Source organism: Gossypium hirsutum, chromosome D01 (genome assembly GCF_007990345.1).
Source record: "Gossypium hirsutum isolate 1008001.06 chromosome D01, Gossypium_hirsutum_v2.1, whole genome shotgun sequence".
Taxonomy (NCBI): Eukaryota; Viridiplantae; Streptophyta; class Magnoliopsida; order Malvales; family Malvaceae; genus Gossypium; species Gossypium hirsutum.
The window spans coordinates 60,704,445-60,716,246 of NC_053437.1; the positions used below are offsets into that span (position 1 = coordinate 60,704,445).

General features: G+C 31.7%; 1 protein-coding gene across 1 annotated transcript; it reads left to right on the top strand.

The window, feature by feature from the left end:
* Nucleotides 1-3,742: 3,742 nt before the first annotated feature.
* LOC107921007 (probable calcium-binding protein CML35) lies at nt 3,743-4,649 on the top strand. Its single transcript, XM_016850860.2, has one exon. The coding sequence runs from the start codon at nt 3,865-3,867 to the stop codon at nt 4,534-4,536; it is 672 nt and encodes a 223-aa protein (XP_016706349.2). The 5' UTR covers nt 3,743-3,864; the 3' UTR covers nt 4,537-4,649.
* Nucleotides 4,650-11,802: the final 7,153 nt, after the last annotated feature.

The window sequence follows — 11,802 nt, forward strand, 5'->3', positions numbered from 1 at the left end:
GATCCAATGTTGAATAAAAATCATTCACTTAGTAAGACTTCACAAAGAATGATTGTTGTTTGAACCATGTTAACAAATCTTTTGTGCCAATTCAATTTGTTTGCTTTATTGCCCAATTGAGATTTTGTGTTCAACTTACAACCTTGAAGTCTATAAAAAAAGGTAGTTCCATTTCTCAAGTCCCATTTCTTGTTAGCTCCTCGAATTATGCGTATTAAAAAGCCTATATAAAGGCTTTTCTCATGTCCATTGATGAAGCTACTTGAGAGGCTACTGAAGATGGATGGATTTGTCCACCGATGTTAATGGTAACACTCATTTTAAGGAGAAAATTACAAATCTACCCTGATGAAAAAAGGGCAGCTCATGGGAACGCAAAAGCATTATATGCTATTTTCAATGGTGTTGACATGGAACAGGTTGAAGTTATTTTCAAACAGCCAGTTTAGTTAATATTCGAACTGAATTACCATTAATTGAATTATTTAAAATGTAAAACATTTTAACCATTAATCGAATAGAAGGTTTTTTTTTTCAAATACATTAACCGAATTAAAATATTTCCAATCAATTAATCGAATTAACCAAAATTTGTATTTTTTTTAATCTTTTAGTTAAAATAACTACAAAACATATTTAATTTTAGTGAAAGACATAAAACAAGTTACTGTAAAATGGTATAAAATTAAACAGAGAAATATGTACCCCAAGTTGAACGGTAGTGAAAAGTAAACTGCAGTGAAGGGGGAACAACAACGAACGGTGATCAGAAGTGAACGGCGGTAAAGCTCTTGCTGAATGTTAGTGAATAGTGAACGACAGAAAATGACGGTGAAACTGCTGCTGAACGGTGGTGAAGTTGTTGTTGAATGTCAATGAACACTGAACTACAGCAAATGATCTCGTGAACAACGATAAATTTAGGGTTTTTTAAATTGTTTTAAGGGTGTCAAGTAAGTTTTGGGGAAAAGGGATGAATAATGGGTTGAGTATATTATTTATTTCGGTTAATTATCCGATTTTGAATTGAATTAACCATAATTAAAATTTCAAAAAATTATTAACCGACTTTTAATTCAACAAAATTCGGCCACCGAATGATTAACCGAATTAGATCGGTTCAGTTGGTTAATTCGATTTTAACCAAACTATGAACAACCCTAATTATCTCCATGTTTGAGTCATCTAATGAGGCCTGGATCATTCTGCAAAAACGACATGAAGGTTATGCGGCTATGCAGATGTCAAAACTACAAATTTTAACTACCAGATTTGAAATTTTGAAAATGAATGAAGAGGAAAATTGTTCTAAATTCTATGTTAGGTAATTTGACATTTTGAATGAAGCTTATCATCTTGGTGAACGCTTTTCAAGGTAAAATTGGTGTGAAAAGTTCTAACATCCTTATTAGAACAATTTGCAATTAAAGTTACAGTAATTGAAGACATCACCACTCTCAAGCTGGATGAGCTGATGAGTTCTACAGGAGGCTAAGGTAACAAGTTACAACGGAAAAAGAACATAGCTCTCAATGTTCAGCAGGTTGTTCTAACTGAAAAGCAAAATGGTGAGGTCATGGATGAAATAAAGGAATAAATAACATTACTCTCAAAGAACTTCAACAAAGCCCGAGACCAAATAGTAGTTTGGATCCAGTGGCAACAATAAGAAAATGCAACCAAAGAGGAAATAAGAATTTATCAACACCAAAAGAAAGCAGAAATCTCTGGTAGTGACAAGGAATGATGAAGAAACTGAAGGAGATTATTTCGACTCCAATGAGGAAATAAGCAATTATGTTGCTTTGATTGCAGCTGCTCCAATTGAAGTTCCAACAATTTATGAGACAAATGAAGATTCTGATCATGATGATGATCCTTATGGCTCGATTGAAAATGCATATCTTCAAATGATACCCAAAAAAAAAAATGGAAATAGTGTGTCAAAGGAATGATTTTTTAAAAGAAGTGGTCGTCCTCAAAAGGGAAAAGGAGAAGCTTGATGTTTTGAAGAACACCAAAAAGGAGTTGGTTGGTTCTAAGACAATCACGAAGAAATTTGGTGGCCAAAGTGAAAAACTAGGTGAGATTTTGGCTACAAGGAGATTTGAACCCCATCATCATGGACTTGGCCATCCTAAAGTTGGTAAGAAAGTCGATCCTCCTATTGTCTTCATTAAGTTTCTTCTGTGAAAGGTAGGGCATATAAGACCTTATTATTACAAGTTGTTGGATGGTCTGATGCAATCGCAGTCCGAACTGGAGTTAGGATAAAGCAGTCTTGTCAGAAGCAAATATGAGTCAAAAAAGGTAAAAAATGTTTACTTATAGCACACACATCCTTGAAGCCTGTCATTTAAGCTAATGTTCTAACAAAAATTCAAGAAAAAAGCTCTCTAACCTTGATGACTGACTCACGGCAATTGGGAAGATGAACATGCAAATTTTCTTTTCCTTCCTCTTGTTTATGGTTTGAAGAATATGAATAAAGCCACTAACTTCTTCATTCTTTTTCTTTTCATTTTAGTTAAACTAAGTTATTCTTAATTTATAATTAATTAATGACTAAAAATGACTTAGGTAATGGTTAGTGGAGATTGATGGGTGAGATTAAGGCTTCGCACTTTAATTTGTTAGTGGTTTAATTGCATTTAAGGGCTTTGCTTAATCTTTCATCTAATCCCACCTAATTTAGCTACTTTACACTTTAGTCCTTAAGTAGTAATTACTAAACTTTCTAATGAATTACTTAATAATTTTCCTCTCCAATTTCATTCTTATCCCGACAACCTCTTGGTTTAATTTTCTAAAATAGCTCGGTTTAAGAAATTCAGCCTTGACATCGAATTTCTCAACACCGAAGAAAAATGGGTCGTCACATTGGAATTTAAAAATATATAAAATTTTAAAAATTAAAATATATAAATTAATATAAAAGTATACAAAAATTTACATCAAGAATGAATCCAAATGTATCTGGACAACCATTTGTCTAGATTCATTCTAGAAGTATTTTTTAGTTCTTTTATATATTTATATATTTATATAAATTTATAAATTTTTTATTTTTTATAAATTAATGTCTTATATATTACAATTTTTTATACGCTTTTTCAAAATATTAAAAACCTAAAAACTTATATTTTATAAAATAAAAAAATACCTAAAATGAATCTAGATAGGTAGTTGTCCATGAGAATAAATTATATTTTTTTTAATTATTTTATATAGTTGTAAATATTTTTAAATATTTTTAATTATGTTTGTCACGTGTCATATTAAGATGTTGTCATGTGTTATTACTATATTAACTATAAGCGTGACGGTCAGTACAAACTAACAATGTTAATATGGAAAAATAAATAAAAGTGAGTCAATTTTTTAACAGTGCAAACTAATAGTGTTAACGTGACAATTTAACAGTGCAAACTATCATTTATTTTCCATAAAAATTTCAAAATTTTAAGAGTTTAACGAGAATTAAAAGAAATTGTTTATTTAATTTTTTTATGAAATTAATGAAAATTTTCAAAAATTTAAGAGAAATTAATTAAATTTTTTTTTAAATTTCATGAAAAGAAACCATTGAAATGCAAAAATTTAAAACGTTTTTACGATGAATAAATTAAAATTGAAATTGAAAAGCAATCAATTAAATTATAAGATGGGAAAGAAAGGCAGAAGTAGAAACGCATAAAGCAAAATATACTACTATATAAATGAAGAAAATGTTCTCTAATGAAGTTTCCTGGAAGTTGCAATGGAACTTGACTTCCCCCCATTTAAGCATCCTCACCTTCTCACCTCCTTCCCATCCTATTTTCCTAATCCCCCAGTTTTCTTTCTTATTTTTCTTAATTTATCATGAAACTAATCAATAGGCTTAGTCCCAAACATCTCTTTCGATCTAATAAAAAGGGTCCATCCACTGTCTCCAAGTTCGATCCTTCGTCGTATACTACTTCCGGTTCTGCTTCATCGTCTTCGTCAGAATCCGTTTCCTCAGTTCACAAAGGAAATCAGTACCCTTTAGCGCCAACAGTTGGAACCGGAACACCCACCAGTGTTTTGCCCGAAACATCGGTTGACTGGTTAGATTTTTCTGCTAATTTTTATGTAGAACTTTGCCAAGCTTTTAAAACGATGGATAAAGATAACGATGGGGTTATTACCAGAAGCGAGGTCGAGGCTTTGCTTAGCAAGTTCGCCAGGCAGCCGCCGAGCCAAGAAGAGATTTCGTCCATGCTTGGCGAGGTGGATGGAGACGGCGATGGGTGCATCAGCCTGGAAACGTTGATGAACCAGGTGGCTGGACCGGCTTGCGAACCGGAGCTGAGAGAGACGTTTGATATATTTGATACGGATCATGACGGGAAGATCACGGCGGAGGAGTTGATGGCGTTTTATAAGGAGAAATTAGGGGACGAGAGGTGCACGTTAGAGGATTGCCGGCTCATGATAGCTAGTGTTGATAAGAATGGAGATGGGTTTGTGTGCTTCGATGACTTCTCCAGAATGATGGAGATGCAGGGATGATCATCATTATATTTATTCGATTTTAATTTCATCATTTGATTTGTGTGTTTTCTGAATTGGGATTTGGAAATAATTTACTCAAATCAATGCATTTATTTTAGGAGTTTTTCTTACATTGCATCCAACTAATGTTCATCTTGCAATGCTTCATCCACCCTGTTTGGTTCAATGGTTGAGACATAGGAGGCCAACTTGACCATTTCTCTAAAGTCGATCTCTTTGCCTCTAGTTTTGTCAATGACATTCTTTGGAGGATGATCTTTGCAAATTTTGGCTGAAGGTTTAAGTTTTGACTCTATTTCAACAGCCTCGGTTGCATCTGTTCCAACTTTCGTCCTATATGTTGTTTGAATAGAATTTGAAACATTATCATCTTTTAGGCAGTTCACTTCAGTAGAGGGAGAACCATCAATGATCACATTTATAGACTCTAGCACAGTTTTGGTACGAGTGTTGTACACTCTATAAGCCTGGCTGTTTGTTAAGTACCTTACAAATATTCCATCATCACTTAGGGTGTCGAATTTTCCTTTAGGATCATGATCCTTAAGGATGTAACATGGGCTAGCTCCCAAAAGTTTGAAAGTATGCTACCATTAGCTTTCTCCCTTTCCAAATCTCATAAGGGGTTATTTTGGTGTGTGGCCTCAAGATAGATCTGTTTGCAACATAACTTGTCGTGTTGATAGCTTTAGCCCATAGTTTATGAGAGATGTTCTTTTAATTTAGCATAACCTACGTCCTTTCTTGCAATGCCATGTTCTTTCTCTCCACAGTACCATTTTGTTAAGGTGTTTTGGGTGCTGAAAATTCAAGAGAAATCCTTTCTTGCTCACAAAAATTAGTGAACTAATGATTCTTGAATTCCTTCCCATGGCCACTTCAAATCTGCATGATCTCTCCAATCCTTTCTCCCTTTTCATTCATAACCTTGATGCAAAGCATATTGGAAACATCAATTGCCTTTGATTTTTCCTTCAAAAAAAATCAACCCAAGTTAAGAGTGAAAAATCATCAACACAGACAAGTATATACCTTTTTCCTCCGAGGTTCTCGTTTTGCATTGGACTCATAAGGTCCATACGTAGTAGTTCCAACGGCCTTGTTGTAACAATCTATTATAACTGAGGGTGGGTGGGTGATGTTGCTTTCCATTTAAACAATTACCGCAAGGTCTGGTAATTGCTCCACCAAGCTTAGGTAGCCCATAAATTGCACCATGTCTAATAATTCTTCATAGGCTTTTGTTATTAACATGACTCAATCTTTGATGTCATAATTCTAACTCACGAATAGATGCCCTTTTACAAATCTCATTGCACACCAACCTATAGCAATTATCAAAAGATCTAGCACTCTTCATAACACATTTATCATTGAGTCTCGTACTTGGCAACCTTCTTTAGTGAACCTCACATGATACCCTTGATCACAAAGTTGACTCACACTAATCAAGTTTGCTTTAGTCCTTCCACTAAATCAACATTTTGTAGCTTAGATAACCCATCCACATGAAGACTGCCTTTTCCAACAATTCTTCCTTTTTGACAATCTCCAAAAGTACTTTTTCTGCATCACACTTTTGAAGATTTTTCAAAAAGCTCCTGTCTCCAATCATATGCCTCGAGCACCCACTGTCGAAATACCAAATCTCCATTAATGAATACTTAGAAGCTAGGGAGAGAATGGTAAGAACGTTGGGCAATAAGCATGTTTTGGAGTATCTTGAAGTCCCTAGATTATAGTTTAAGAGTCGGAATTAGATTCAAACGAGAAAATTACAAGTTGCGTGAAAATCGAACATTAGGGTTCTAGGTGGTCAAGTTAAGTTAATACATGTCATATTTAAATCGAATGATTCATTGTTTGAATGTGTGAATCTAATATTGACTCTGTGTTTGAATTATCGAACATAGTTAAAGACGTAGTTGAGACCTTGAAAGATATAAAAAAGGAGAAAGCGATTTACGAGTGATGATTTCAGTTTGTGCAAACATAATTTGCTTTCTTTACATCAATTCATTAAGCAACTAAGCTTATAGAATTGTTAGTGATGGATGATGCATGAATTGTGTGTTAATGCTTTGTAGATTTTGAAAATGGTTGGTAAGTTGTTAAGTATGTATGTGAATTTCACTATGATACTAAAAGTTAAATTATAGCGAAATCATGATGAGAACCGTATTGAATTGTGTTTTGATGCTACATGCCCTATTAAACAATGTCAGATAGAATTTCAGATATAGTTAATATGTCATAGGATTCGTTTGTGTTGGAGGAAGCTTTTTTGGCATTTATGTGCAACATTCTGGTACTTATGTGCAATTCATTCCGATACTTTAGTGCAAATCATTCTGGCACTATACATGCATATTGTGGAGTATTAGAGGATTAATCTAAGTATTTGTTCTTAAGTTCACATTTAGTTAATAAGAGCTAAAATATGGAAATGAAATGTGATTAAAAATATGATAGTGAAATGATTTATTGGTACAATGATTTTTGATAAGAAATGTGTAAAGAGAATTTTGATTTGTTTAAAAGACGTGTATAATTATTATAGATGGGTAGTTATGGAGATGTGACTAATTTTTAATATATATATTAATACTTCATTAAAAATTATTGACATGGTTATTATTTTTTGTAGAATTACAATATCTTCTTTTATTTTACTGTTTGAGCATACTCCTCTTCAAGCTGCGAGAGTGATATTCAAGTAACTCCAAAATTAAAACAAAATGTAAATGCATAGAGAAAAAATTGATTTCCATTTCTTCCAACTATTTTACTGGTTGACATGATTATTTTTCAATATGAATAAATTTAATACGGGAGTTGACTAAGCTGTTTCAGTACATGGTGCATGACATTGACAGGAAAAGGAATTTATTTATATGTAATAGAAATGGCATGGCATGCTTCCAGCTTTACGTTGGTTCTTCAGTCACCACAAAAAATAAAAGGTGTATATTTAAAATAGACTCTCTCCAGCTTTCCCACGTATGGTTTTTTTTCTCTTCTTCTTTTTAATTTGTCGGTATTATTTCTTCGTTCACTACAAGATGGATTCAGGTATATTCTGTCTCACATCCATAACCAGACATAACATACAATAATAGCGATGTTATAGGTAAAAATATTATGGGATACTTGTATTAAAAGTTAGATTAGATTTTATCTTATTTATTTTTTTAAAAAAAGATAAATTAATTTCTGTACGTTAGATTTCATTTCTATTCTTAAAAACTGTGTGTGGCTGATGGAATAATCAGATAGTTATTAATGCTGTGTCTCATTTTAATATACATGAATTAACTTTTAACAATAAAATTGGAAAAAATTGTTCTTTAATCTAATATACAAGAGAAAAAAAATACAATCTTATTTCTACTACAAGAACCTCCACCCTGTATTATAATAATATTGGCACTGCATGATTTGAACATAAATATGAAAAAGAAAATTAATATATTCATGCTTTTATTACTTGCTTGAATGGATTATTATTGGCGTTTGAAATTTTGTTTGCTTTTATTAATAAAAAAATATTTGGCTTAGAAGAAAAAAGAGGGGCAAAGTACCGTATTGAAGGAGAAAATTCATTGATTAAAGCAAAACACATAAGCAAGGAGAAGAAAGCATAGGCTATTATATATGTATATTGATCAACGTCTTAATTATATATATGTTGATCGTCAAACAAAGCTAAATAAAACAAACATGGACGATTTCTTCCATTCAACAACAACTCAAGAAGAATTTGAGAGGTGTTGGGGGATGAAAGTGAAGCAGGAAAGAGGATTGGGGTAGTACTTGACAAGTTTGGATTGATCTTCGACATAAGCTGTGGGTTGATGTTGGTGCATGGAGAGGGCAGCTGGCTCCGTATTTTTGGGTTGATGAACCCGAAAGCCAACACTTCTGGGCCATTCAAGATCATTACTACTGATGCTGACCTCCTTTTTGGGTGTGTGGATGGCCACCGCCGCCACACGAGCCGCATGATCAGGCAGGGACTGGGGACGAGGGTAGTAGAAATCGGTGGGGAAAAAGTTATACTGAAGGCCGGCCATTTCAGAAAACGAAATTGGAGGAGGAGTATTAAAGCTTTGGGGGGTTTTTAGTTGTTTATTTATAGAAGGGATGAAGAGGAAAGAGGCTGTTGTCATGGAAAGTGATTCATTTGTGTTTAGTTTTGGGAATGTATTTTACTTCAATTATGTAACTATAATTCCTTTTAATATTAATGAGAAAGTAAAGCTTCATTCAATTTTAGAAAATAGAAGAATATTTGGTTGGTTGAATTTTTTAAAAACAAAAATGAAAATATGTAAAAGTAATAAAAAGTTGTTTTTGATTGATTTCATTAAAAATGCTTTGTAAAAGCAAAAATTAGTGAACATGATGAAAATAAGATTTTTAACTTTAAATTTATATAAACATACAAATATTCTCAACAGCTTTTCAAATATTAAATTAGGTATCCTCCTTAGAATCCCTTTTAGATTAATATAGGTACATATGTTTCAATGTTTTCGTTATTGACAACATTTTTTTTTATTTCCATTTACTTTACATGTTTTTCAATTTTTTAAAATGAAAAATGAAAAATATTTTCAAAAACCAAACGAAATCTACTTTTTTGAAAAAAATATGATATAGAAAATGATTTTCTGGTATAACGGAATTTTAAAAATGTTTCTAAAGTCGAGTCTTTGTGATATTTATAGCAATATGTTTTTTTACCCGAATTATATTTGTGTTTTCTAATTAGGCAGAGTAAGTCGTTCCTGACTTTCAACATGTTGATGATCTTTTAACCTTGATCTCGGCTTGCTAGAGTGAGGGTTCTATTTGCGAACCGATGGACACCATGAAAACTTAAATTTAACTTTTAGTAAGAAAGTTAACCTCTCTCTATGGGAACTAGAAATTTATTGAGCTTTATAGAAAATAGAATTTATTCTAAAAATAAATTACAACTATTTTCTGACAAAGTAACAACGCTCAAATGGTGTAATTTGACCTAGCCCATAATCCCTATTTATAGAGAAAATAATAAAAATCTCAATAGAACTAGCTATGGCCAAATAATAATATTCTAACAGGAAAAAAAGTACTCCTATTAGGAGTATATTAGGGTGGGAGACACACCCCTCCCTTTTGGGATACTTAGGGTTGCCACTAGATATGTTCATGGGTCGGGCTACTTGCTCAAACTCAAAGGCCTCGTTGAAATTTTGGGAGCGTTTGGGCAAAAATATTAGGCCTACTTAAACTATGGGTTGGGCTTAGGCTTAAACATTTAAGGCTCGAGCCCAACCTGGCTTGATCCATTTTTTAAAGTTTGTAATGTATTATGTTATTTTTATATATTATGTAATTTATAACACATAAAAATTAGATTTATAGTATATGTATACTACTATAATATAAACATTAAAAAATGTTCAAATGACTATATATAAAATTTTAATAAATGAAAAATATTAAATATTAAATTAAAAATGATATAAATATGTTTTTTTTAAATAAAATCACATGGGCTTGGGTTAGTTATTTACAAACATGAGTGGATTTGGACAAAATTTTAGGCTCATATTTCAGGCCAGGCCGAATTTGGATAAGTATAAAGTGTGTTAATATCATACCTAAGCCCGGCTCGGCATGGCCCATGAACACCTCTAGTTGCCGCCCATCACATATAAATGGGTTCTATTAGGTCTTTCATATCTTGAGTACAATTATATGTATTATTTTGTCTTTAAACCAACTCATATAGTTTATCAAACCCAGTAAAAAACTTTTTCTATACCCAAAATATTATTTATTCATTTAAATAAATGAACTTATTTTATCAACTCAATTTTAATCCCGTTAAAATCATAATGACTTTATTGAAATAGAATCTATGAGTAAATAAATTTAAGTATTTTGTTTTACGAAACTATGATGACTAATTAATTTAATTTCCACTTCAAACTTCAATTATTTAATTACAATTTAATTAAATAATAATTCAAAAAAATTAATTTAATCTTTAAGTCATCTCTTGTTTATGACAAGAAAACATTCGTTGTGGATAGTGATACATACAGTCTATTTCTCTAATTCGTCATTTTCATATATTCACATCATCGATCCAAACGCAAACCGCTCAAGGATATATCGATACATACAATCTATTTCTCTAATTCATCATTTTCATATATTCACATCATTGATCCAAACGCAAACCGCTTAAGGATATATCGAGCTACTAGAGGGACCGATTGAAAATTAGGGTTTAATTATTTGTAATTAAGTTCTAACTCTTCATCTATTAATTATAACATTATTTAATCATGGAGTCATTTTACTAGAGTACCATGACTAAGTTATCCTTATTATATACCATTAATTACGAGAGCTACTTATCTAGTGCTCGTCCAATACCTTATCATATATGTGTTACTTTTATAGGACATCCTTAATCTCTTTGGACAAAATTCGTTCTTCCAATATGATCTTATTTTATCTCATGATAACCATTATATCTTCGTTCACAAAAAAGTAAATTGCTAACATATAGTGATTATATCATCCGTCTTTAAATAAATGACCTGTGGCCAAGTTACTTTTCCATTTATCATATAATGCCGATGAGAGTATATCATTTACTCTTTATTGGGTTATGAATTCCACTATTGTAAGGTAAGCTACGTCACGTAGAAGCCGTATACCTGATGTACTGGCTTTCGGCTCTATTACCAATTGAACTCAGATTCTAAATACATCAAAATATACAGGTCACGCACACATAGTCCGTCACTTTTTCATGAAATAAGTAATGGTTACCATGAGATAAAATAGGATCATATTGCTTTTCATTTAGATTATCTACTAATATAAGTTGTTTTCTCGCATTATAATCTAACCACATAATGCATTTAATGTTAGTTAAATGTTAGATAATCAATGAGCTAATATTTGTTTTCATTTTGCTTTGTATGCAAAAACCGTTGAGAATATTATACAAAAGATATTAATGAGAATGATAAAATTTTATTAAATCAATTTATTTGAAAAATTACAAGTACAATTAATAATATTACTACACTAAGGACACTAAATCACAACATTCTTTCCCGAAAGTTAAATTTTATCTTTGAGACAAATTTACCCTTTTTTTTCTTATTTATTTATTTTCATTATTTTATGCAATGCGTTTTCACCACAAAATCATAAAAATTATTTAATTTTAAATTTATTTTAAATACTATT

Excerpts from the sequence above, each read along its gene's own strand:
- LOC107921007 (XM_016850860.2), top strand. The coding sequence starts at position 3,865 with ATGAAACTAATCAATAGGCTTAGTCCCAAACATCTCTTTCGATCTAAT.